This window comes from Pristiophorus japonicus, chromosome 11 (genome assembly GCF_044704955.1).
Source record: "Pristiophorus japonicus isolate sPriJap1 chromosome 11, sPriJap1.hap1, whole genome shotgun sequence".
Taxonomy (NCBI): domain Eukaryota; kingdom Metazoa; phylum Chordata; class Chondrichthyes; family Pristiophoridae; genus Pristiophorus; species Pristiophorus japonicus.
In genome coordinates this window covers 81,879,642-81,902,598 of record NC_091987.1, presented here as the reverse complement: position 1 = coordinate 81,902,598, position 22,957 = coordinate 81,879,642, and the positions used below count along the sequence as shown (strand labels likewise).

The window sequence follows — 22,957 nt, the reverse complement described above, 5'->3', positions numbered from 1 at the left end:
TTTTACTGCTGTATTTTTACATTACCCCATTAGACTTAATAAAAATGTTTTGGAATTCCTTCACTGTGGCAGCACTTCTCCAACACATCCAAACATAGGGGCCCTTAACATCAAATTCTTCTCTGTTTATTAAAGAGGTTTAGAAAAAAAAATGACACTTGGCCTTTCCTATCTATCCCTGTTTTATCTTCTAAATATGGTACTCAGAAACTAATGCTCAGCGTTAGCACTCGAGTGTTAAAAAATTAAAAGACTCTCCAGCCACAAGCACGCTGTGCTCATCCACATACCTGCCACGCTGTCAGACAAGAAGTGCACATTAAGTGACCACATGGCTCAATCTTCACGTCCTTATCATTCTCAGCACAGATTTTACACAACTGAAATGTGGAGCCCATCTCACAGTACAGCTCATATTGTTCCTAGAAGGAAGAGAATTATACTTTTTAATGTGTTTGCAAAAATGAATCAGTTAGCAGTATCATCCATATACTTTACCAGTAAAGCACACGGGCAAACTGTTCCCAGTCCTCTGCTCAGGGGACTCTGTAACTAATTGCTAAGAATAGCACAAGTATGGCCTGGCATGGCACACAATCCAGGGCCCCCATCACCTGTACAAAAGCTTCCAGTGAGATCCTCAAGGATTAAGAGCAAGTCCTTCATGTTTGATGAAGATGCCTTTGTTGGTGTTAAGCAGATTACAATGTTACAGTGTTAGGGTGATACAGCTTAGAAATCAGATTGCACCTGAAACAGGGTGCAATCCCGATACTGAGCACATAGCACACACGTCCCGAAAGAAATTGGTCCGCTGGCCTAATTTGCTCCAGGCACCAGTCGCAGCCTCAGAGGCAGATTGCCATCCTGGAAGGCACCAAAATCAGCTGGGCGGGCTGCCAGCGGAGGTCACAAGGAAAGTCCCAGGGTGGAAGGGGAAACAAGTCATGGCTGGCTGTGACCCACAAATTTAATGTAGAGCTGGAAGGAGCTCCTGGCTCCACATTAAGGGAAGTAAAAAGAATCAAAACCCTTTCCAATGGCAGTCTCCAGCATTCCCTTTAAAGACCGCTGGTTTGGGTGCCAAGCACCTCGAACAGCTGACCACACCACATACCACACATGCAGTGGTTATTCCCAAACAAATTTTGCAAAGGGGTCCTCAAGCAGGTTTGAGGCTCCCTATTTAGATATGCAATGAGCCCAACGTCTGTTTCAGGTGCGTGCCCTGGACGCCAATGCAGGAGCCTTTACAAATATGCCAAGTGGCACACTTACAGCATGGAAAGAGCATGTGCATGCCACCCGTCATATTGGAGCTGTAAAATGGGCATGGTGCAATCCAGTTTCTACGCTGTAAAGACTCAAACTGTATCTGGAGATCAATGACCTTACCTGTGTGACCTTTATGTGATCATGAGGTGTTGGTTCACACAATCCAGTTAGATCTGGATTGTAACTTCGCCCATCTGGGTATAAATAACTAAATAAAATAAAAAATTATCTATGTAATTACAGTACTCAAATCACAATTACGCCCTTGAAGCAGATTTTGACATTATCACTTCAGTGGTAGTTTACCAATGATCAGAAGTTAAGAGTACAAGACATAAAAAAAAGAGCATTTCAATATCAAATACATACAATCCTTCTCGACATCCATCTATTAGGGCTTGGAAGAGCGGTTTGTTGTGTGGAATAGTCTGTAAAATGTTTCCATCATTTGTGACATAGCCAATGGCCCACTGGCCAAGCCGAGTACAGCTGAGTCTGAAGATGTAGCTGGGACACAAACAGAAAATAAAATAATTGAGTTTGTGCATACAGTGTGAATTTCCTCTACCTGGGTCATCGTTATTGAATTGTTTTTTTTTAAAAAAAGACTTGCACATGACAATCAAGTGAAGGAATCAAAAAATATTTTAGTTACTTAGTCTAGGCAGATCTGAGCTTTTTTTAAAAAAAAATTCTGATGTCGCATACTTTACAAAAGAAACTGGTTTACCATCATTTTGAAAGTTGAAGGCTACAACTGGAATTACTAAGTCACCAAAATGCCAATCTAGCATAGATAAAACTACTTGAATATCATGAACATAAATAACTGATAACAGCTACAAACATCTGAAGGCCAGGAATGGCATGTCTGACTACAAACTTGGATAGGACAGGATTGATGGCTTTCAGAAAGTATAAACAAGACAGACAGGTGAAGACGAGGGTTTCAACCTAGGAGTTGAGACATAAGAACAGAAGAAATAGGAACAGGAGTAGACCATACGGTCCCTCGAGCCCGCTCCACCATTCAAGAAGATCATGGCTGATCTGATCATGGACTCAGCTCCATTTCCCCGCCTGCTCCCCATAACCCCTTATCGTTTAAGAAACTGTCTATTTCTGTCTTAAATTTATTCAATGTCCCAGCTTCCACAGCTCTGAGGCAGCAAATTCCACAGATTTACAATCCTCAGAGAGAAGAAATTTCTCCTCATCTCTGTTTTAAATGGGCGGCCCCTTATTCTAAGAGCATGCCATCTAGTTCTGGTCTCCCCCATCAGTGGAAATATTCACTCTGCATCCACCTTGTCAAGCCCAGTCATAATCTTATACGTTTCAATAGAGCATCTCTCATTCTTCTGAATTCCAATGAGTAGAGGCCCAACCTTTCCTCATAAGTCAACCCCCTCATCCCCGGAATCAACCTAGTGAACCTTCTCTGAACTGCCTCCAAAGCAAGTATATCCTTTCGTAAATATGGAAACCAAAACTGCACGCAGTATTCCAGGTGTGGCCTCACCAATAGTAGCAAGACTTCCCTTTTATACTCCATCCCCTTTGCAATAAAAGCCAAGATTCCATTGGCCTTCCTGATCACTTGCTGTAACCTGCATACTATCCTTTTGTGTTTCATGCCATTTCATTGGGCACCCTGGTTTGGGAAGAGCCCTTATTCAGTTAAATGATCCTGTCCATTATTTTACCCCAGGCCCACCCCTAAAAAGAGAATGAGAGAGATATCTAGTGAGCTTTTTAGCGCAGACGGTGCAGAGAAGAGCTGCAATCGCTACCAGCTGTCTGTCCGATTGGGACTGATAACAGTTACTTGTCACAGTCGTATGTCTACTATGTCTATCCTGATTGTGTGTTGTGTTTGACTCTATTTGAGCTACTGCTCTGAAGTAAAACGCCTTATGACGCCTAAAACCCTTTTGGGTAATGGTCCATGACTCCCAAGACCCCTTGGGTAATCTGTGTATGACCTGTGATCCAAATCTTACAGAGCACATGATTGCATTGTAATGCAAAATGGCATCATGATGCAAGCAAACTGATTCATAGAATTGACTACCATCAATAACCAGGCCCACTATAACCAATTAAAAAAACAATGGGGTATTAAAGAACACAAACAATCCTTTTCGTCATGCACTTCCACTCTCCCACAGTCCCATGCAGACCTAATCTTCTGCCTATAAATGTGGAAGCCATTTTAGGGATACATTAGGTACACAGGCCATCAGACACAGAAGGTGCATGTCCCAGGTTCATGAACAAGGAATAAGAAAGCAAAATATATTAAAGGTTACATAGACCAAAAAAAAAATCAAATCATTATGTACTTATGTGGTGACTGCACACGTATAAACAATTTCTTTTTATTTTTAAATCAATAAACCTTTTAATCTATGAATCAACTGACTACTGAATTGAAAATGGAAAGTAGTTTTCATATTCTTAAAGTCCATAAAAAAAACAAAGGTAGCAAGAGGTCTTAAAAAATCAAATCGGCACAACTAACATATTCCTTAATGTACTAGTGTTTTTTTTTTAAGAAGTGGTCAGTTGAAAATGCATTCATTTTGCAAATGTCAATATTAAAGTCTAAATAGTGAAAAAAAAACACATTTAATCCTAGCCACAAGTGCACTTGTAATAAATCAGTCCCAAAGTTTGTCAATAGGACTTAATTATACAAGTGTGCCCACATCAATTTTTTAAAATTTACACAGATTTACAGTTAAAATGAACATCCTTTTGTTTGAATAAAATATTTCATAAATTAATGCGCTCAGTACAAGGGATAATTTGGATGAGTTAAATAAATAAAAGTAATACTCAATAAAAGGAGAACATTCACTAGAGGTTCGTTCGGCTTTAGTTTAAGCTATAATAAAAACAGAAAATGCTGGAAATACTCAGCAGGTCAGGCAGCATCTGTGGAGAGAGAAACAGTTAACTGGGAACGCTGAATATCTCAAATATCTGTAATCTTGGGTGGATCCAAAACATGAAGGGTGGAATTTCAGTTGGAATGCACATGGATTAAGTCGGAACCAGAACAGTTGCTGAGGAAAGAGATATGGCTGTGAAAGCATGTTTTAGTAGATATTTGATCAAACACGAAAAGGGAAACAGAAAGCAATGAAGATGAACAAGGTAAAAGAGACAAACAGAGATCCTGTCGCAGGGAAGAGCAGAACTTTAAGGTGGGCATTCCTAGAAGAGAAACATAGAAACAAAGAAAATAGGTGCAGAAGCAGGCCATTTGGCCCTTCGAGCCTGCACCGCCATTCAATATGATCATGGCTGATTATGCAACCTCAGTACCCCACCCCTGTCTTCTCTCCATACCCCTGATCCCTTTAGCCGTAAGGGCCACATCTAACTCCCTTTTGAATATGTCCAATGAACTGGACTCCACAACTTTCAATGGCAGAGAATTCCACAGGTTCACAATTCTCTGGGTGAAAAAGTTTCTCCTCATCTCAGTCCTAAATGGCTTACCCCTTATCTTTAGACTGTGACCCCTGGTTCTGGACTTCCCCAACATCGAGAACATTCTTCCTGCATCTAACCTGTCCCGTCAGAATTTTATAAGTTCATATGAGATCCCCTCTCATTCTTCTAAATTCCAGTGAGTTAAAGCCTAGCCGATCCAGTCTTTCCTCCTATGTCAGTCCTGCCATCCCAGGAATCAGTCTGGTGAACTTTCGCTGCACTCCCTCAACAGCAAGCATGTCCTTCCTCAGATTAGGAGACCAAACTGCACAAAATACTCAAGGTGTGGTCTCACCAAGGCCCTGTATAACTGCAGCAAGACCTCCCTGCTCCTATATTCAAATCCTCTCCCTATGAAGGCCAACATGCCATTCGCTTTCTTTACTGCCTGCTGTACCTGCATGCCTACCTTCAATGACTGATGTACCATGACACCCAGGTCTCATTGCACCTACCCTTTTACTAATCTGTCACCATTCAGATAATAATCTGCCTTCCTGTTTTTGGCACCAAAGTGGATAACCTCACATTTATCCACATTATACTGCATCTGCCATGGATTTGCCCATTCACCTAACCTGTCCAAGTCCCCCTGCAACCTCTTAGCATCCTCCTCGCAGCTTGTCCTGCTACCCAGCTTAGTGTCATCTGCAAACTTGGGGATATTACATTTAATTCCTTCATCTAAATCATTAATGTATATTGTAAATAGCTGGGGTCCCAGCACTGAACCCTGCGGCACCCCACTAGTCACTGCCTGCCATTCTGAAAAGGACCCGTTTATTCCCACTCTTTGCTTCCTGTCTGCCAACCAGTTCTCCATCCATGTCAATACATTACCCCCAATACCATGTGTCTTAATTTTGCACACTAACCTCTTGTGTGGGACCTTGTCAAAAGCCTTGAAAGTCCAAATACACCACATCCACTGGTTCTCCACTCTACTAGTTACATCCTCAAAAAATTCTAGAAGATTTGTCAAGCATGATTTCCCTTTCATAAATCCATGCTGACTTGGACCGATCCGGTCACTGCTTTCCAAATGCACTGCTACTATGCCTTTAATAATCAATTCCAACATTTTCCCCACCACGAATGTCAGGCTAAACAGTCTATAATTCCCTGTTTTCACTCTTCCTCCTTTGTTTAAAAAGTGGGGTTACATTAGCTACCCTCCAATCCATAGCAACTGATCCAGAGTCTATAGAATGTTGGAAAATGACAACCAATGCATCCATTATTTCTAGGGCCAGTTCCTTAAGTACTCTGGGGTACAGACTATCAGGCCCTGGGGATTTATTGGCCTTCAGTCCCATCAATTTCCCGAACACCATTCCCTGACTAATAAGGATTTCCTCAGTTCCACCTTCTCGCTAGACCCTTGGTCCCCTAGTATTTCCGGAAGGTTATTTGTGTCTTCCTTAGTGAAGACAGAACCAAAGTATTTGTTCAATTGGTCTGCCATTTCTTTGTTCCCCATTATGAATTCACCTGATTCTGACTGAAAAGGACTTACATTTGTCTTCACTAATCTTTTTCTCTTCACATATCTATAGAAGCTTTTGCAGTCAGTTTTTATGTTCCCCGCAAGCTTACTCTCATACTCTATTTTCCCCCTCCTAATTAAACCCTTTTTCCTCCTCTGCTGAATTCTAAATGTCTCCCAGTCCTCAGGTTTGCTGCTTTTTCTGGCCAATTTATATGCCTCTTCCTTGGATTTAACACTATCCCTAATTTCCCTTGCTAGCCACGGCTTGCCACCTTCCTTTTTTATTTTTACGCCACACAGGGTTCATCCATGTGATCTTTAAATGTCTGCCATTGTTTATCTACCGTCAACCTTTAAGTATCATTTGCCAGTCTATCCTAGCCAATTCACGTCTCATACCGTCGAAGTTTCCTTTCTTTAAGTTCAGGACCCTAGTCTCTGAATTAACTGCGTCACTCTCTACCTTAATGAAGAATTCTACCATATTATGGTCACTCTTCCCCAAGGGGCCTCGCACGACCTGATTGCTAATTAATCCTCTCTCGTTACACAAGACCCAGTCGAGGATGGCCTGCTCTCTAGTTGGTTCCTTGACATAGTGGTCTAAACAACCATCCCTTATACACTCCAGGAAATCCTCCTCCACAGTATTGCTACCAGTTTGGTTAGCCCAATCAATATATAGATTAAAGTCACCCATGATAACTGCTGTACCCTTATTGCACGCGTCCCTAATTTCCTGTTTGATGCCATCCCTAACCTCCCTTCTACTGTTTGATAGTCTGTACACAACTCCAACTACCGTTTTCTGCCCTTTGGTGTTTCGCAGCTCTACCCATATAGATTCCACATCATCCACGCGAATGTCCTTCCTTACTATTGCGTTAATCTCCTCTAACCAGTAATGCTACCCCACCTCCTTTTCCTTCCTGTCTATCCTTCCTGAATGTTGAATACCCCAGGATATTGAGTTCCCAGTCTTGGTTACCCTGGAGCCATGCCTCCTTTATCCCAATTACATCACATCCGTTAACATCTATCAGTGCAGTTAATTCATCCACCTTATTATGAATGCTTCTCGCATGGAGACTCAGAGCCTTCAGGCTTGTTATTTTAAACACTCTTTCTTCTTTTAGAATTATGTTGTAATGTGGGCCTTTTTTATTTTTGCCTTTGTTTTCTCTGCCCTCCACTCTTGCTTTTCTCCTTCCTACCTTTTGCTTCTGCCCCCTTTTTACTTCCCTCTGCCTCCCTGCATAGATTCCCATCCCCCTGCCATTTTAGTTTAAACCCTCCCCAACAGCACGAGCAAACATCGGTTCCGATCCTGCCCAGGTGCAGACGGTCTGGTTTTTACTGGTCCCAACTCCCCCAGAACCGGTTCCAATGTCCCAGGAATTTGAATCCCTCCCCCTTGCACCATTCCTCAAGCCACGTATTCATCTGAGCTATCCTGAAATTCCTACTCTCTCTAGCACGTGGCAATGGTAGCAATCCTGAGATTACTACCTTTGAGGGCCTACTTTTTAAATTTAGCTCCTAGCTCCCTAAATTCAGCTTGTAGGACCTCATCCTGAAGTGGCTTTGAATTAAACACGAATACAAAACCAAATTACTGCGGATGCTGGAATCTGAAATAAAAAACAGAAAATGCTGGAAATACTCAGGTCAGGCAGCATCTTTGAAGAGAGAAACAGAGTTTAGTTTAAATTGTTAGTTCAACTCCCTCAAGAATCAAACCTACTCGACAAATCATTTATATTTAGACTTTTTTTTAAACCAGTAACCAACACACACATCCACCAAATACAGCTCAATTCAACTGAGTACACTATTATTAAGTATTACTTTATTAACCATTTGATCACACATGTTTTCTATCATGAACATCTGCAAAAGGCCACAAGTATGTAATGTTGATTAGGTAATTGTAAATATGCCTGGTAAACAGCATCTGCAGTATTATCCTAATCAAAGAAGAAAACATTTAAGGAAACAATTGCTACTGAAGTCCTTAGTTGATAATTTATAACAAAAGTAACAATCATTTTTAAGTAAATATATGCATCTTATTCCATTTCAGTATAACTTGCTCTTATCAGAATTGTTTTTTAATAATTGTTCCCCTCCCCCTTTCCTGCAGGCACAGTTTCATGCACAACAGTTCTATGGGTACGGACAGTGCTTTATTATCGTGCCAAAGTAACCACTCTCCATATGTAAGCCTTGTATGTAAGCAAGCAACAGGATATTTGATTCTTGGGGCATCTCAGTTGATCCTGTTCTTGCCCTCAAGCAATGGTCACACACATGCTCCTCTAGCAGAGGATGTGGGATCGCAATCAGGAACAGATTCCTGGCTGATTTTTGCCCAGCCCAGGAGCACGTGGATCATTTAGCATCCTTACCACCATATTAGGAGCAGTTACCACCACTGGTCAAGAATTGACCTAGGATCTCCCTGCTCTGTACAGTTTTGCACAATGCCATGCAACATGAGGCCACCATATGATCACGGGAATGAGACCAAACTTCCCTCATTTCAAAAAGGAACTAAATTCCAGAAATGAGCTAAATAGCATATTCACTTCATACTCTAATGCTAGGATTAGTTAGTGATAGATCCAACTGTTATCCGATAAAGTATTTTTTTATTGTTAACTGTGAATTTTTTTTTTGGGGGGGGGGGGCGGTTAGGTTCTATCGTTCAGTCAGAAACTGCAAGAAAATCAGAGGGAAAAACTAGATCTGAAAAATCAGGTAAATTTGGAGAAAATAAAGACAAAATTAGCTCCAATATCAAGATTCAAGAGGCAAAAGCTATTTACAATAAATGAAGGATAACTTCCACTACACTAGCAATACTGCATACAAAACATTTATATTCCATTTATCACTGATAAATTTCCCAATTTAATACCTCCAGAGAAGATTTTATTTTTCCCCAAATCCAATGCAAAGGTTAGCAAAGCTCTACTGTGGTGAAGAATGCATCAGCGATGGACAGGATATTCTTCAGATACAGACCAGCAATCGGTTCTTTGGCAAACTTTTACTCAATTCGAACCCATTAGGTGTTGTGCTCCTGTCAATTTAATTCTTTTGGTGTATTTGCTGTAAATTTGCATGGTGGCCAACTAAATTGCTGCAAAATATATATTTTTTAAATTCTATTATTTCACATATCCACTTCACTTCATGCTACATTTAACCATATACTCAAAGCTAAATCAATGGATGGTGAACCTGATTTTAACAGAGACCAGGCATTTTTTGGGGTTATGGTTAAGAATCAGGAAAGAATCAGCAACAACAAAGAAATGGCGGACCAATTGAACAAGTACTTTGGTTCGGTATTCACGAAGGAGGACACGAACAACCTTCCGGTTATAAAAGGGGTCGGGGGGTCTAGTAAGGAGGAGGAACTGAGGGAAATCCTTATTAGCCGGGAAATTGTGTTGGGGAAATTGATGGGATTGAAGGCCGATAAATCCCCAGGGCCTGATGGACTGCATCCCAGAGTACTTAAGGAGGTGGCCTTGGAAATAGTGGATGCGTTGACAGTCATTTTCCAACATTCCATTGACTCTGGATCAGTTCCTATGGAGTGGAGGGTAGCCAATGTAACCCCACTTTTTAAAAAAGGAGGGAGAGAGAAAACAGGGAATTATAGACCGGTCAGCCTGACATCGGTAGTGGGTAAAATGATGGAATCAATTATTAAGGATGTCATAGCAGTGCATTTGGAAAGAGGTGACATGATAGGTCCAAGTCAGCATGGATTTGTGAAAGGGAAATCATGCTTGACAAATCTTCTGGAATTTTTTGAGGATGTTTCCAGTAGAGTGGATAAGGGAGAACCAGTTGATGTGGTATATTTGGACTTTCAGAAGGCGTTCAACAAGGTCCCACACAAGAGATTGATGTGCAAAGTTAGAGCACATGGGATTGGGGGTAGTGTACTGACATGGATTGAGAACTGGTTGTCAGACAGGAAGCAAAGAGTAGGAGTAAATGGGTACTTTTCAGAATGGCAGGCAGTGACTAGTGGGGTACCGCAAGGTTCTGTGCTGGGGCCCCAGCTGTTTACACTGTACATTAATGATTTAGATGAGGGGATTAAATGTAGTATCTCCAAATTTGCGGATGACACTAAGTTGGGTGGCAGTGTGAGCTGCGAGGAGGATGCTGTGAGGCTGCAGAGCGACTTGGATAGGTTAGGTGAGTGGGCAAATGCATGGCAGATGAAGTATAATGTGGATAAATGTGAGGTTATCCACTTTGGTGGTAAAAACAGAGAGACAGACTATTATCTGAATGGTGACAGATTAGGAAAAGGGGAGGTGCAAAGAGACCTGGGTGTCATGGTACATCAGTCATTGAAGGTTGGCATGCAGGTGCAGCAGGCGGTTAAGAAAGCAAATGGCATGTTGGCCTTCATAGCAAGGGGATTTGAGTACAGGGGCAGGGAGGTGTTGCTACAGTTGTACAGGGCATTGGTGAGGCCACACCTGGAGTATTGTGTACAGTTTTGGTCTCCTAACCTGAGGAAGGACATTCTTGCTATTGAGGGAGTGCAGCGAAGGTTCACCAGACTGATTCCCGGGATGGCGGGACTGACCTATCAAGAAAGACTGGATCAACTGGGCTTGTATTCACTGGAGTTCAGAAGAATGAGAGGGGACCTCATAGAAACATATAAAATTCTGACGGGGTTAGACAGGTTAGATGCAGGAAGAATGTTCCCAATGTTGGGGAAGTCCAGAACCAGGGGTCACAGTCTAAGGATAAGGGGTAAGCCATTTAGGACCGAGATGCGGAGGAACTTCTTCACCCAGAGAGTGGTGAACCTGTGGAATTCTCTACCACAGAAAGTTGTTGAGGCCAATTCACTAAATATATTCAAAAAGGAGTTAGATGAGGTCCTTACTGCTAGGGGGATCAAGGGGTATGGCGAGAAAGCAGGAATGGGGTACTGAAGTTGAATGTTCAGCCATGAACTCATTGAATGGCGGTGCAGGCTAGAAGGGCCGAATGGCCTACTCCTGCACCTATTTTCTATGTTTCTATGTTTCTATTGATCCACCAACTTGCAAATGTCCAGGAGTTTATGGTGGAACTTAGTTTAAACAAAATAACTTTATTGATGCCTACCAATAGATCTTGGTGTTGGTTTCTGAAAGTGAATAAACAGAAGCCCATTCACAATTAGATCAATTCGTTAAAGTGAAAAAAGAAATGGTCATAAAAAATAATTTCCAACAAGACTTCATGCTGCATTGTTGGTATATAATGAGCACCGGAGTTTTATATCCACTTTCCAATACAAAATGTAAACCAGTGTAGAGTTTGTTTGGGGCGCGAGAGAGAGAGAGAGAGAGGGGGCGCGAGAGAGAGAGAGAGAGAGAGAGGGGGCGCGAGAGAGAGAGAGAGAGAGAGAGGGGGCGCGAGAGAGAGAGAGAGAGAGGGGGCGCGAGAGAGAGAGAGAGAGAGGGGGCGCGAGAGAGAGAGAGAGAGGGGGCGCGAGAGAGAGAGAGAGAGGGGGCGCGAGAGAGAGAGAGAGAGAGGGGGCGCGCGAGAGAGAGAGAGAGAGAGAGGGGGCGCGAGAGAGAGAGAGGGGGCGCGAGAGAGAGAGAGAGGGGGCGCGAGAGAGAGAGAGAGAGAGAGAGGGGGCGCGAGAGAGAGAGAGAGAGAGAGAGGGGCGCGAGAGAGAGAGAGAGAGAGAGAGGGGGCGCGAGAGAGAGAGAGAGAGAGAGAGGGGGCGCGAGAGAGAGAGAGAGAGAGAGAGAGGGGGCGCGAGAGAGAGAGAGAGAGAGAGAGAGGGGGCGCGAGAGAGAGAGAGAGAGAGAGAGAGGGGGCGCGAGAGAGAGAGAGAGAGAGAGAGAGAGGGGGCGCGAGAGAGAGAGAGAGAGAGAGAGAGAGAGAGGGGGCGCGAGAGAGAGAGAGAGAGAGGGGGCGCGAGAGAGAGAGAGAGAGAGAGGGGGCGCGAGAGAGAGAGAGAGAGAGGGGGCGCGAGAGAGAGAGAGAGAGAGAGGGGGCGCGAGAGAGAGAGAGAGAGGGGGCGCGAGAGAGAGAGAGAGAGGGGGCGCGAGAGAGAGAGAGAGAGAGAGGGGGCGCGAGAGAGAGAGAGAGAGAGAGGGGGCGCGAGAGAGAGAGAGAGAGGGGGCGCGAGAGAGAGAGAGAGAGGGGGCGCGAGAGAGAGAGAGAGAGAGGGGGCGCGAGAGAGAGAGAGAGAGAGGGGGCGCGAGAGAGAGAGAGAGAGAGGGGGCGCGAGAGAGAGAGAGAGAGGGGGCGCGAGAGAGAGAGAGAGAGGGGGCGCGAGAGAGAGAGAGAGAGGGGGCGCGAGAGAGAGAGAGAGAGGGGGCGCGAGAGAGAGAGAGAGAGAGGGGGCGCGAGAGAGAGAGAGAGGGGGCGCGAGAGAGAGAGAGAGGGGGCGCGAGAGAGAGCGAGAGGGGGCGCGAGAGAGAGAGAGAGGGGGCGCGAGAGAGAGAGAGGGGCGCGAGAGAGAGAGAGGGGGCGCGAGAGAGAGAGAGGGGGCGCGAGAGAGAGAGAGGGGGCGCGAGAGAGAGAGAGGGGGCGCGAGAGAGAGAGAGGGGGCGCGAGAGAGAGAGAGGGGGCGCGAGAGAGAGAGAGGGGGCGCGAGAGAGAGAGAGGGGGCGCGAGAGAGAGAGAGGGGGCGCGAGAGAGAGAGAGGGGGCGCGAGAGAGAGAGAGGGGGCGCGAGAGAGAGAGAGAGGGGGCGCGAGAGAGAGAGAGAGGGGGCGCGAGAGAGAGAGAGGGGGCGCGAGAGAGAGGGGGCGCGAGAGAGAGGGGGCGCGAGAGAGAGAGAGGGGGCGCGAGAGAGAGAGAGGGGGCGTGAGAGAGAGAGGGGGCGCGAGAGAGAGAGAGGGGGCGCGAGAGAGAGAGAGGGGGCGCGAGAGAGAGAGAGGGGGCGCGAGAGAGAGAGAGGGGGCGCGAGAGAGAGAGAGGGGGCGCGAGAGAGAGAGAGGGGGCGCGAGAGAGAGAGAGGGGGCGCGAGAGAGAGAGAGGGGGCGCGAGAGAGAGAGAGGGGGCGCGAGAGAGAGAGAGGGGGCGCGAGAGAGAGAGAGGGGGCGCGAGAGAGAGAGAGGGGGCGCGAGAGAGAGAGAGGGGGCGCGAGAGAGAGAGAGGGGGCGCGAGAGAGAGAGAGGGGGCGCGAGAGAGAGAGAGGGGGCGCGAGAGAGAGAGAGGGGGCGCGAGAGAGAGAGAGGGGGCGCGCGAGAGAGAGAGGGGGCGCGAGAGAGAGAGAGGGGGCGCGAGAGAGAGAGAGGGGGCGCGAGAGAGAGAGAGGGGGCGCGAGATAGAGAGAGGGGGCGCGAGAGAGAGAGAGGGGGCGCGAGAGAGAGAGAGGGGGCGCGAGAGAGAGAGAGGGGGCGCGAGAGAGAGAGAGGGGGCGCGAGAGAGAGAGAGGGGGCGCGAGAGAGAGAGAGGGGGCGCGAGAGAGAGAGAGGGGGCGCGAGAGAGAGAGAGGGGGCGCGAGAGAGAGAGAGGGGGCGCGAGAGAGAGAGAGGGGGCGCGAGAGAGAGAGAGGGGGCGCGAGAGAGAGAGAGGGGGCGCGAGAGAGAGAGAGGGGGCGCGAGAGAGAGAGAGGGGGCGCGAGAGAGAGAGAGAGAGAGAGAGGGTGCGAGTGGTTGATTCTGACATTGTGTATCTGGTTCCCAGTGTCAAATTTAGCCTGTCTGCCAGTTGGGCTTCTCATTTGACATACTTGTCATAGGGCTCCTCCTAGTCCATCATTGATTTTAATTACCAGTCTGGAGCTGCTAGATCCTGATGTCACAAGTTTACATATTCTGTTTTGAATGTGGGGTTATGTTTCAAATTCTTCAGTTACTCGCGTGACTTTATTCTCCTTCACGAGATGAAAAGTCTCCACTAAGCCTATTGCAAATACAACAATTTAAAAAGAATCAGTTATAGCTTCAACTGTGTGCAGTGCCACTGAAACCACTCATACAATGATGGTTGAAATTTAAATCCAAGCAACTAAGAATCAAAATTGTTTATCAGTCGGGTATGCAACATCATTTTCTACACCCCATACTTTCAATATTTTGAAAGACTGGATCAACTGGGCTAGTATTCACTGGAGTTCAGAAGAATGAGAGGGGACCTCATAGAAACGTTTAAAATTCTGACGGGTTTAGACAGGTTAGATGCAGGAAGAATATTCCCAATGTTGGGGAAGTCCAGAACCAGGGGTCACAGTCTAAGGATAAGGGGTAAGCCATTTAGGACCAAGATGAGGAGAAACTTCTTCACCCAGAGAGTGGTGAACCTGTGGAATTCTCTACCACAGAAAGTTGTTGAGGCCAATTCACTAAATATATTCAAAAATGAGTTAGATGTAGTCCTTACTACTAGGGGGATCAAGGGGTATGGCGAGAAAGCAGGAATGGGGTACTGAAGTTGCATGTTCAGCCATGAACTCATTGAATGGCGGTGCAGGCTCGAAGGGCCAAATGGCCTACTCCTGCATCTATTTTCTATGTTTCTATGAGAGAGAGAGAGAGAGAGAGAGAGAGAGAGAGAGAGAGAGGGCGCGAGAGAGAGAGAGAGAGAGAGAGAGGGCGCGAGAGAGAGAGAGAGAGAGAGAGAGAGAGAGGGCGCGAGAGAGAGAGAGAGAGAGAGAGAGAGAGGGCGCGAGAGAAAGAGAGAGAGAGAGAGAGAGAGAGAGAGGGCGCGAGAGAGAGAGAGAGAGGGCGCGAGAGAGAGAGAGAGAGAGAGAGGGCGCGAGAGAGAGAGGGTACGAGAGGGACAGAGAGAGAGAGAGCGCGAAAAAACAGGGATAACGACTTCAGAGGAGAAATTCCTCAGCGCATCGTTTGGGGGCGATAACCGAGTTGGGGAGGAACTTCCTGCGCCTGGCGCAGAAGTCCCGCTCAACCATAAAATTGGTGATACCACCCATCACAGAAAGTGGAACGCAATGTGGTGTGCTCCACTTTCTGTTGGGGTGGTATCCGGGGCGCTACTCGGGCAGGATCAGCGGCGCTACGTGGCCTCTTCGCGTAGCACTGACGTTAAGGGGGAGGGCTGCTGCGCACTCTGCAGGGCCTCCACTGGGCCACCAAAGCTTCAGCCCGATACCCAAACGGACCTGACCACGCCACGGAGCCTCAAGACGGGCTGACCAGTGAATGGGTCAAAATGGCAAAATGGTGGCGCGCAGCGCATCTCCCCGTTAAATTCCGCCATGCGAGCGGATTCTGGCCCAGCGGTTTGCTCAAATAGAGGTGTTTAAAATGATAATCATAAGAAAGATACAGAGAAACCATTTCTTATGATGTGGGAACAAGAGGACATAAAGTTTAAAATTAGAGTTTGGCCATTTAGGAATGCAATCGAGAAGCACTTTTCAACAAAGGATCGTGGAACTCCGGAACTCATTCCCCTAAAAGGCAGTGGATGCTCTGTCAATTGAAATTTTCAAGACTGAAATTTATAAATTTTGGTTAAAAATAAACTAATAACGGTATTAAGGATACAAACAGGCTCAATGGCCTACTCATGTTCCTATGTCTTTGAAAAGTTCCTTTCCTATTGTAATGTATTTGCTTCATGGGTTCTTTGCTTAAGAATTCATAGCAACGCATTGCTAATAAACCAACTAGTTCTTAATAGCAAAGGTTTAACAATCACATTACACATTACCAGTTCATCCACCAGGCTCACAACCACAAGCCTCATTGTGGATCCCCTGAACCCAACTGGCTGGGGTTTTATTGAGTCTTGTGAACATCTTGTGGCTAAGCCACTCCCAACTCAACAGTTCTATAAACCTGTAAGCATACGCACAGGTGCATACATTACATATATAAAAAGTATACATCAAAGCCAGTGACTGACGACCTGAAAATGAATGAATGCCCAGCCATATGCATCTCATTCCTGTTAGATTCAGTAAGCTAATTTGAACCGCACTGTACGGAAAACCATATTGAGGGTAGTAATTACCCAGATTACTTAAAATACACTGGGTTAGATTGTTTACCATTACTTAACTGTCAAGAGATCAACCCTCCTGGCATCTAACATGAATGTTTAAATCATTTAAAATGTGTAGAGCCAAGATCTAAATGAGTACAGCGTGAACACAGTAGGATGCTGGCAAAGTGTTGCTAAAGGCAAGTACTAGTTTGTGCCCTGGGGCTTCCAGATTATATTCCATCTACACACAAAAGTTTGATGCAGAGTTAACAGAGTCTACTGTACTTTGTCAGACATAACTGTTGTAATTAAAGATAATAAATCCCACCTTTCAGGAAGTAGATTTGCCAGTTCAAATACTTATTGAAGCCTGGCTTATTTTCGGAACCGGGGCAGTATTGAAGGCAATCTAAGCTGAACATGTGGTGCAAAAATAAACAGCCAGGTGCACGAAGTAAGCATCGAACGCCAGAATATCACAAGCCTTCCAAATTGAAGAGCAGGTGTATAACTGATAGCATATGGCACAACAAGCAATTTCAGATTAACACATCTCACCCAAAGCACAGAATCAATGAAGCAAATCAATTTAAATTTAGAATAATTTTAGTTAACATCTGAGATAGAGAAATAATCCAATCAACATAATTTCATAAAAAATATTTTTAGTGTCAGTAGACTTTATATGATCAATAAATTGCTTATGTTCATCTGAAGGTAGCAATATGTTAAATGCACCCTCGAACTCATTAAGAATGCATGAAAAAAGACAATTCGGCCCATCAAGCTCAACCACAGGCCATGTACTGGAGGCTAGTGGTTAAAGTAATGGGCTAGCAACTCAGATTACAGGGGGAGGCCTATAAAAGGACCAACAGTCAGAGCGGTGGCAGATCGGAGGCGGCGGTGCAGGAGTACGGGATGCCTATAAAAGGCCCAACAGTCGGAGCGGCGGCAGATGGGAGGAGGCCAGCTGGTGCAGGGTGAGAAGGCAAAAAAGAAATAAAAAGAAATCGAAGGGTGATGTCACAGCCAAGGGGGTAAGTGATTGGCTAGTGATCTAGTGTGTAGTCTTTCTTTTTTTTCTTTTCCTTTATCAGTAGGTAACTTTTGGCATTGTTGCCAAATTAAGTTAATTTAAGGGTTAAGTCATGGCAGGTGCGCCCAGACCCGTGTCATGCTCCTCCTGTGCTATGTGGGAACTCAGCAACACTTCCATTGTCCCCGACGACTACATGTGTATTCACTCTGGAGCATCCATGATGCTGAGGATATCATGAATAGCACGTTTAGTGAGTTGGTCACACCGCAGCTAAAGGTTACTCAGGTAGATAGGGAATGGGTGACCATCAGGAAGAGCAGTGGAAGGAAGGTAGTGCAGGCGTCCCCTGCGGTCATCCCCCTCCAAAACAGATACACCGCCTTGGGTGCCGTTGGGTAGTGGGGATGGGGGGGGGGGGTGGGATGGGGGGTGACTCACTAGGGGAGGGCAGCAGCAGCCAAGTCCATGGCACCATGGGTGGCTCTGCTGCACAGGAGGGCAGGAACAAAAGTGGGAGAGCTAGAGTGGTTGGGGATTCTATTGTAAGAGTAATAGATTGACATTTCTGTGGCCGCAATAGAGACTCCAGGATGGTATGTTGCCTCCCTGGTGCAAAGGTCAAGGATGTCTCGGAGCGGCTGCAGGACATTTTGGAGGGGGAGGGTGAACAGCCAGTTGTTGTGGTGCATATAGGTACCAACGATATAGGTAAAAATCGGAATGAGGTCCTACAAGCTGAATTTAGGGAGCTAGGAGTTAAATTAAAAAGTAGGACCTCAAAAGGTAGTAATCTCAGGATTGCTACCAGTGCCACGTGCTAGTCAGAGTAGGAATTGCAGGATAGCCAAGATGAATATGTGGCTTGAGGAATGGTGCAAGAGGGAGGGATTCAAATTCCTGGGACATTGGAGCCGGTTCTGGGGGGAGGTGGGACCAGTACAAAGTGGACGGTCTGCAACTGGGCAGGACCGGAACCAATGTCCTAGTGCTGTTGGGAAGGGGTTAAACTAATATGGCAGGGGGATGGGAACCTATGCAGGGAGACAGATGGAAGTAGAATGGGGGCAGAAGCAAAAGGTAGAAAGAAGAAAAGTACAAGTGGAGGGCAGAGAAACCCAAGCAAAAATCAAAAAGGGCCACATTACAGCAAAATTCTAAAGGGGCAATGTGTGTTAAAAAGTCAAGCCTGAAGGCTCTGTGCCTCAAAGCAAGGAGTATTCGTAATAAGGTGGACGAATTAACTGCGCAGACAGCTATTAACAAATATGATATAATTGGCAATACGGAGACATGGCTCCAGGGTGACCAAGGCTGGGAACTCAACATCGAAGGGTAGTCAACATTCAGGAAGAATAGACAGAAAGGAAAAGGAAAAGGAAAGGAAAAGGAGCGTGCTGATTAAAGAGAAAATTAATGCAATAGTAAGGAAGGACATTGGCTTGGATGATATGGAGTCTGTATGGGTAGAGCTGCGGAATACCAAAGGGCAGAAAACGCTAGTGGGAGGAGTTGTGTACAGACCACCAAACAGTAGTAGTGAGGTTGGGGAAGCATTAAAGAAATTAGGGATGCAAGGAATAAGGGTACAGCAGTTATCATGGGCGACTTTAATCTACATATAGATTGGGCTAACCAAACTGGTAGCAATACTGTGGAGGAGGATTTCCTGGAGTGTATTAGGGATGGTTTTCTAGACAAATATGTCAAGGAACCAACTGGAGGGCTGGCCATCCTAGACTGAGTGACCATAATATGGTAGAATTCTTTATTAAGATGGAGAGTGACACAGTTAATTCGGAGACTAGGGTCCTGAACTTAGGGAAAGGTAACTTCGATGGTATGAGACGTGAACTGGCAAGAATAGACAGGCGAATAATACTTAAAGGGTTGACGGTGGATAGGCAATGGCAAACATTTAAAGATCACATGGATGAACTTCAACAATTGTATATCTCTGTCTGGTATTGAAAATAAAATGGGGAAGGTGGCTCAACCATGGCTAAGGAGGGAAATTAGGGATAGTGTTAAATCCAAGGAAGAGGCATATAAATTGGCCAGAAAAAGCAACAAACCTGAGGACTGGGAGAAATTTAGAATTCAGCAGAGGAGGATAAAGGGTTTAATTAGGAGGGGGGTAATTGAATGCCAGAGTAAGCTTGCAGGGAACATAAAAACTGACAGCAAAAGTTTCGATAGATATGTGAAGAGAAAAATATTAGTGAAGACAAATGTAGGTCCCTTGCAGTCAGAATCAGGTGAATTTATAATGGGAACAAAGAAATGGCAGACTAATTGAACAAATACTTTGGTTCTGTCTTTATGAAGGAAGACACAAGTAACCTTCTGGAAATACTGGGAGACCAAGGGTCTAGAGAGGAGGAGGAATTGAAGGAAATCCTTATTAGTCAGGAAATTGTGTTAGGGAAATTGATGGGATTGAAGGCCGATAAATCCCCGGGGCCTGATAGTCTGCATCCCAGAGTACTTAAGGAAGTGGCCCTCGAAATAATGGATGCATTGGTGGTCATTTTCCAACATTCCCTGGACTCTGGATCAGTTGCTATGGATTGGAGCGTAGCTAATGTAACCCCACTTTTTAAAAAAAGGAGGGAGAGAGAAAACAGGGAATTATAGACCGGTTAGCCTGACATCGGTAGTGGGGAAAATGTTGGAATCAATTATTAAAGATATAATAGCAGCGCATTTGGAAAGCAGTGACAGGATCAGTCCAAGTCAGCATGGATTTATGAAAGGGAAATCCTGCTTGACAAATCTTCTAGAATTTTTTTGAGGATGTAACTAGTAGAATGGACAAGGGAGAACCCGTGGATGTGGTGTATTTGGACTTTCAAAAGGTTTTTGACAAGGTCCCATACAAGAGATTACTGTGCAAAATTAAAGCATATGGTATTGGGGGTAATGTATTGACGTGGATAGAGAACTGGTTGGCAGACAGGAAACAAAGAGTAGGAATAAACGGGTCCTTTTCAGAATGGCAGGCAGTGACTAGTGGGGTACCGCAAGGTACAGTGCTGGGACCCCAGCTATTTACAATATACATTAATGATTTAGACTAAAGAATCGAATGCAATATCTCCAGGTTTGCAGCTGACACTAAGCTGGGTGGCAGTGTGAGCTGTGAGGAGGATACTAAGAGGCTGCAGGGTGACTTGGATGGGTTAGGTGAGTGGGCAAATGCATGGCAGATGCAGTATAATATAGATAAATGTGAGGTTATCCACTTTGGTGGCAAAAACAGGAAGGCAGAATGTTATCTGAATGGCAACAGATTAGGAAAAAGGGAGGTGCAACGAGACCTGGGTGTCATGGTACATCAGTCACTGAAAGTTGGCATGCAGGTACAGCAGGCGGTGAAGAAGGCAAATGGCATGTTGGCCTTCATAGCGAGAGGATTTGAATATAGGAGCAGGGAGGTCTTACTGCAGTTGTACGGAGCCTTGGTGAGGCCACACCTTGAATATTGTGTACAGTTTTGATTTCCTAATCTGAGGAAGGACATTCTTGCTATTGAGGGAGTGCAGTGAAGGTTCACCAGACTGATTCCCGGGATGGCAGGACTGACATATGAAGACTTGATCAACTTGGCTTATATTCACTGGAATTTAGAAGAATGAGAGGTGATCTCATAGAAACATAAAATTCTGACGGGATTGGACAGGTTAGATGCAGGAAGAATGTTCCCGATGTTGGGGAAGACCAGAACCAGGGGCAAGGATAAGGGGTAAGCCATTTAGGACCGAGATGAGGAGAAACTTCTTCACTCAGAGAATTGTGAACCTGTGGAATTCTCTACCACAAAGTTGTTGAGGCCTGTTTGTTAGATATATTCAAAAGGGAGTTAGATGTGGCGCTTATGGCTAAATGGATCAAGGGGTCTGGCGAGAAAGCAGGAATGGGGTACTAAAGTTGCATGATCAGCCATGATCATAATGAATGGTGGTGCAGGCTCGAAGGGCCGAATTCCCTACTCCTGCACCTATTTTCTACGTTTCTATGTAGTGAAATGGGCAGACAAGAGAGAGGAAATTTAATGTAAAGAAATGTGAGGTGATGCATTTTGGAAGGAAAAATGAACAGATCCACTATAAAGTAAACACTACAATTTTTGAAGGGGTGCAGGAGCAGAAAGACCTGTTTTACATACACAAATCTTTGAAGGCGTCAGGATAAGTTAATTCGACTTAAACAAGCATATAGGTTTATGGGCTTTATAAATAGAGGCACAGAGTACAAAAGCAAAAAATTTATGCTAAACCATTATAAATCACTGCTTAGGCCTCAGCTGGAGTATTGTGTCCAATTCTGGGCACCAGGCTATAGGAAGGATGTGAAGACCTTGGAGAGGATGCAGAAGAGATTTACCTCCTCTGTATCCTCTCCCCTGGTCCCAGGGATGAGGGACTTCAATTATATCGAGAGATTAGAGAAGCTAGGACTGTTCTCTTTAGAGCAGAGAAGGTTATGAGATGGTGCTCAAAATTAGGAATGGTTTTAATAGAGTAGAGAGAGAAACTGTTGCCACTTGCAGGAGATTCAGTAGCCAGAGGGCACAGATTTAAGATAATTTGCAAAACAACAAAGGGGGAGATGAGGAGCATTTTTTTTTATACACAGCGAGTTATGATGATCTGGAATGCACTACCAGAAAGGATGGTGGAAGCAGATACAATAGTAACTTTCAACGGGGAATTGGATATGTACTTGAAAAGGAAAACTTTGCAGGGCTGTGATGAAAGAGCAAGGAAATTGGGAAAGAGCCAGCACGGTGTGCCGAATGGCCTCCTTCAGTGCTGTAAGATTCTATGAGGGTAATTTTAACTCCTACATAGGGGTCGGGTGGGATGTAAAAATTTTCAAACCCGAACCGACTCTTCCACCTCTGATTTTAATAGAGGCGGGACAGGGGAACGTGCAATCAACCCGCTCCCAGAAGACGCGTCCCTCATTTAAATATTTTAATGAGGCTGTGCACCTCATGACGCTGGCCGGCCAGGATTCCTGGGCGTCGGGAAACCCAGCAGCTAAAGGAAGGTAAGAACTGTTGCATGGAACAGGGCAAGAAGCCTTTCCAGAACTGCTTGTGGGCCTGGAGGAGCAGGAGTTCTTGCTCCCTGCCCACTAAACACTGGAGAGGTTAACGGATTTGATCAGAGGACCAGTCCCTCAGCCCACAATCTCCTCCTGTGCCCCCCAACGTCATTCACGATCCCTCCCCCCGCCCCCCCAACATCACAATCTTCTTCCCTCCTCCCCTATCGTTACGGCCCTCTGCGATCTTCTACACTCCTCCCCGATTTCTCCCTCCATCCTCTGCACTCCCCGGTAGCAGCTTGGTGCCGCGGGCCAACCCTCCCAGTCAACCTCTCTATCTGGCTGGCTGCAGCTGTGAAATTGATTTTTTATCCTTTATTCATTCATGGCATGTGGGCATCGATGGCAAGGCCAACATTTATTGCCTATCCATAACTGCCCTTGAGAAGGTGGTGGTGAGCCGCCTTCTGGAACCGCTGCAGTGCGTGTGGTGAAGGTACTCCCACAATGCTGTTAGGGAGGGAGTACATAGATTTTGACCCAGCAATGAAGGAACGGTGATATACTTCCAAGTCAGGATGGTGTGTAACTTAGAGGGGAATGTACAGGTGATGGTGTTCCCATGTGCCTGCTGCTCTTGGCCTTCTA

The 22,957-nt window shown here is 45.5% G+C and overlaps 1 protein-coding gene across 2 annotated transcripts in view; it reads right to left on the bottom strand.

Annotated features, from left to right (window-relative positions):
- cblb (Cbl proto-oncogene B, E3 ubiquitin protein ligase) overlaps window positions 1–22,957 on the bottom strand; it is a 190,193-nt gene that overhangs the window by 65,068 nt on the left and 102,168 nt on the right. For both annotated transcript variants that reach the window (XM_070893625.1, XM_070893626.1), the window contains exons 5-7: window positions 1,645–1,782; window positions 1,396–1,483; window positions 291–422 (exon numbers count right to left, since the gene is read on the bottom strand). In XM_070893625.1, coding sequence (XP_070749726.1) covers window positions 291–422; window positions 1,396–1,483; window positions 1,645–1,782 — 358 coding nt within the window. The remainder of the gene's footprint in view (window positions 1–290; window positions 423–1,395; window positions 1,484–1,644; window positions 1,783–22,957) is intronic.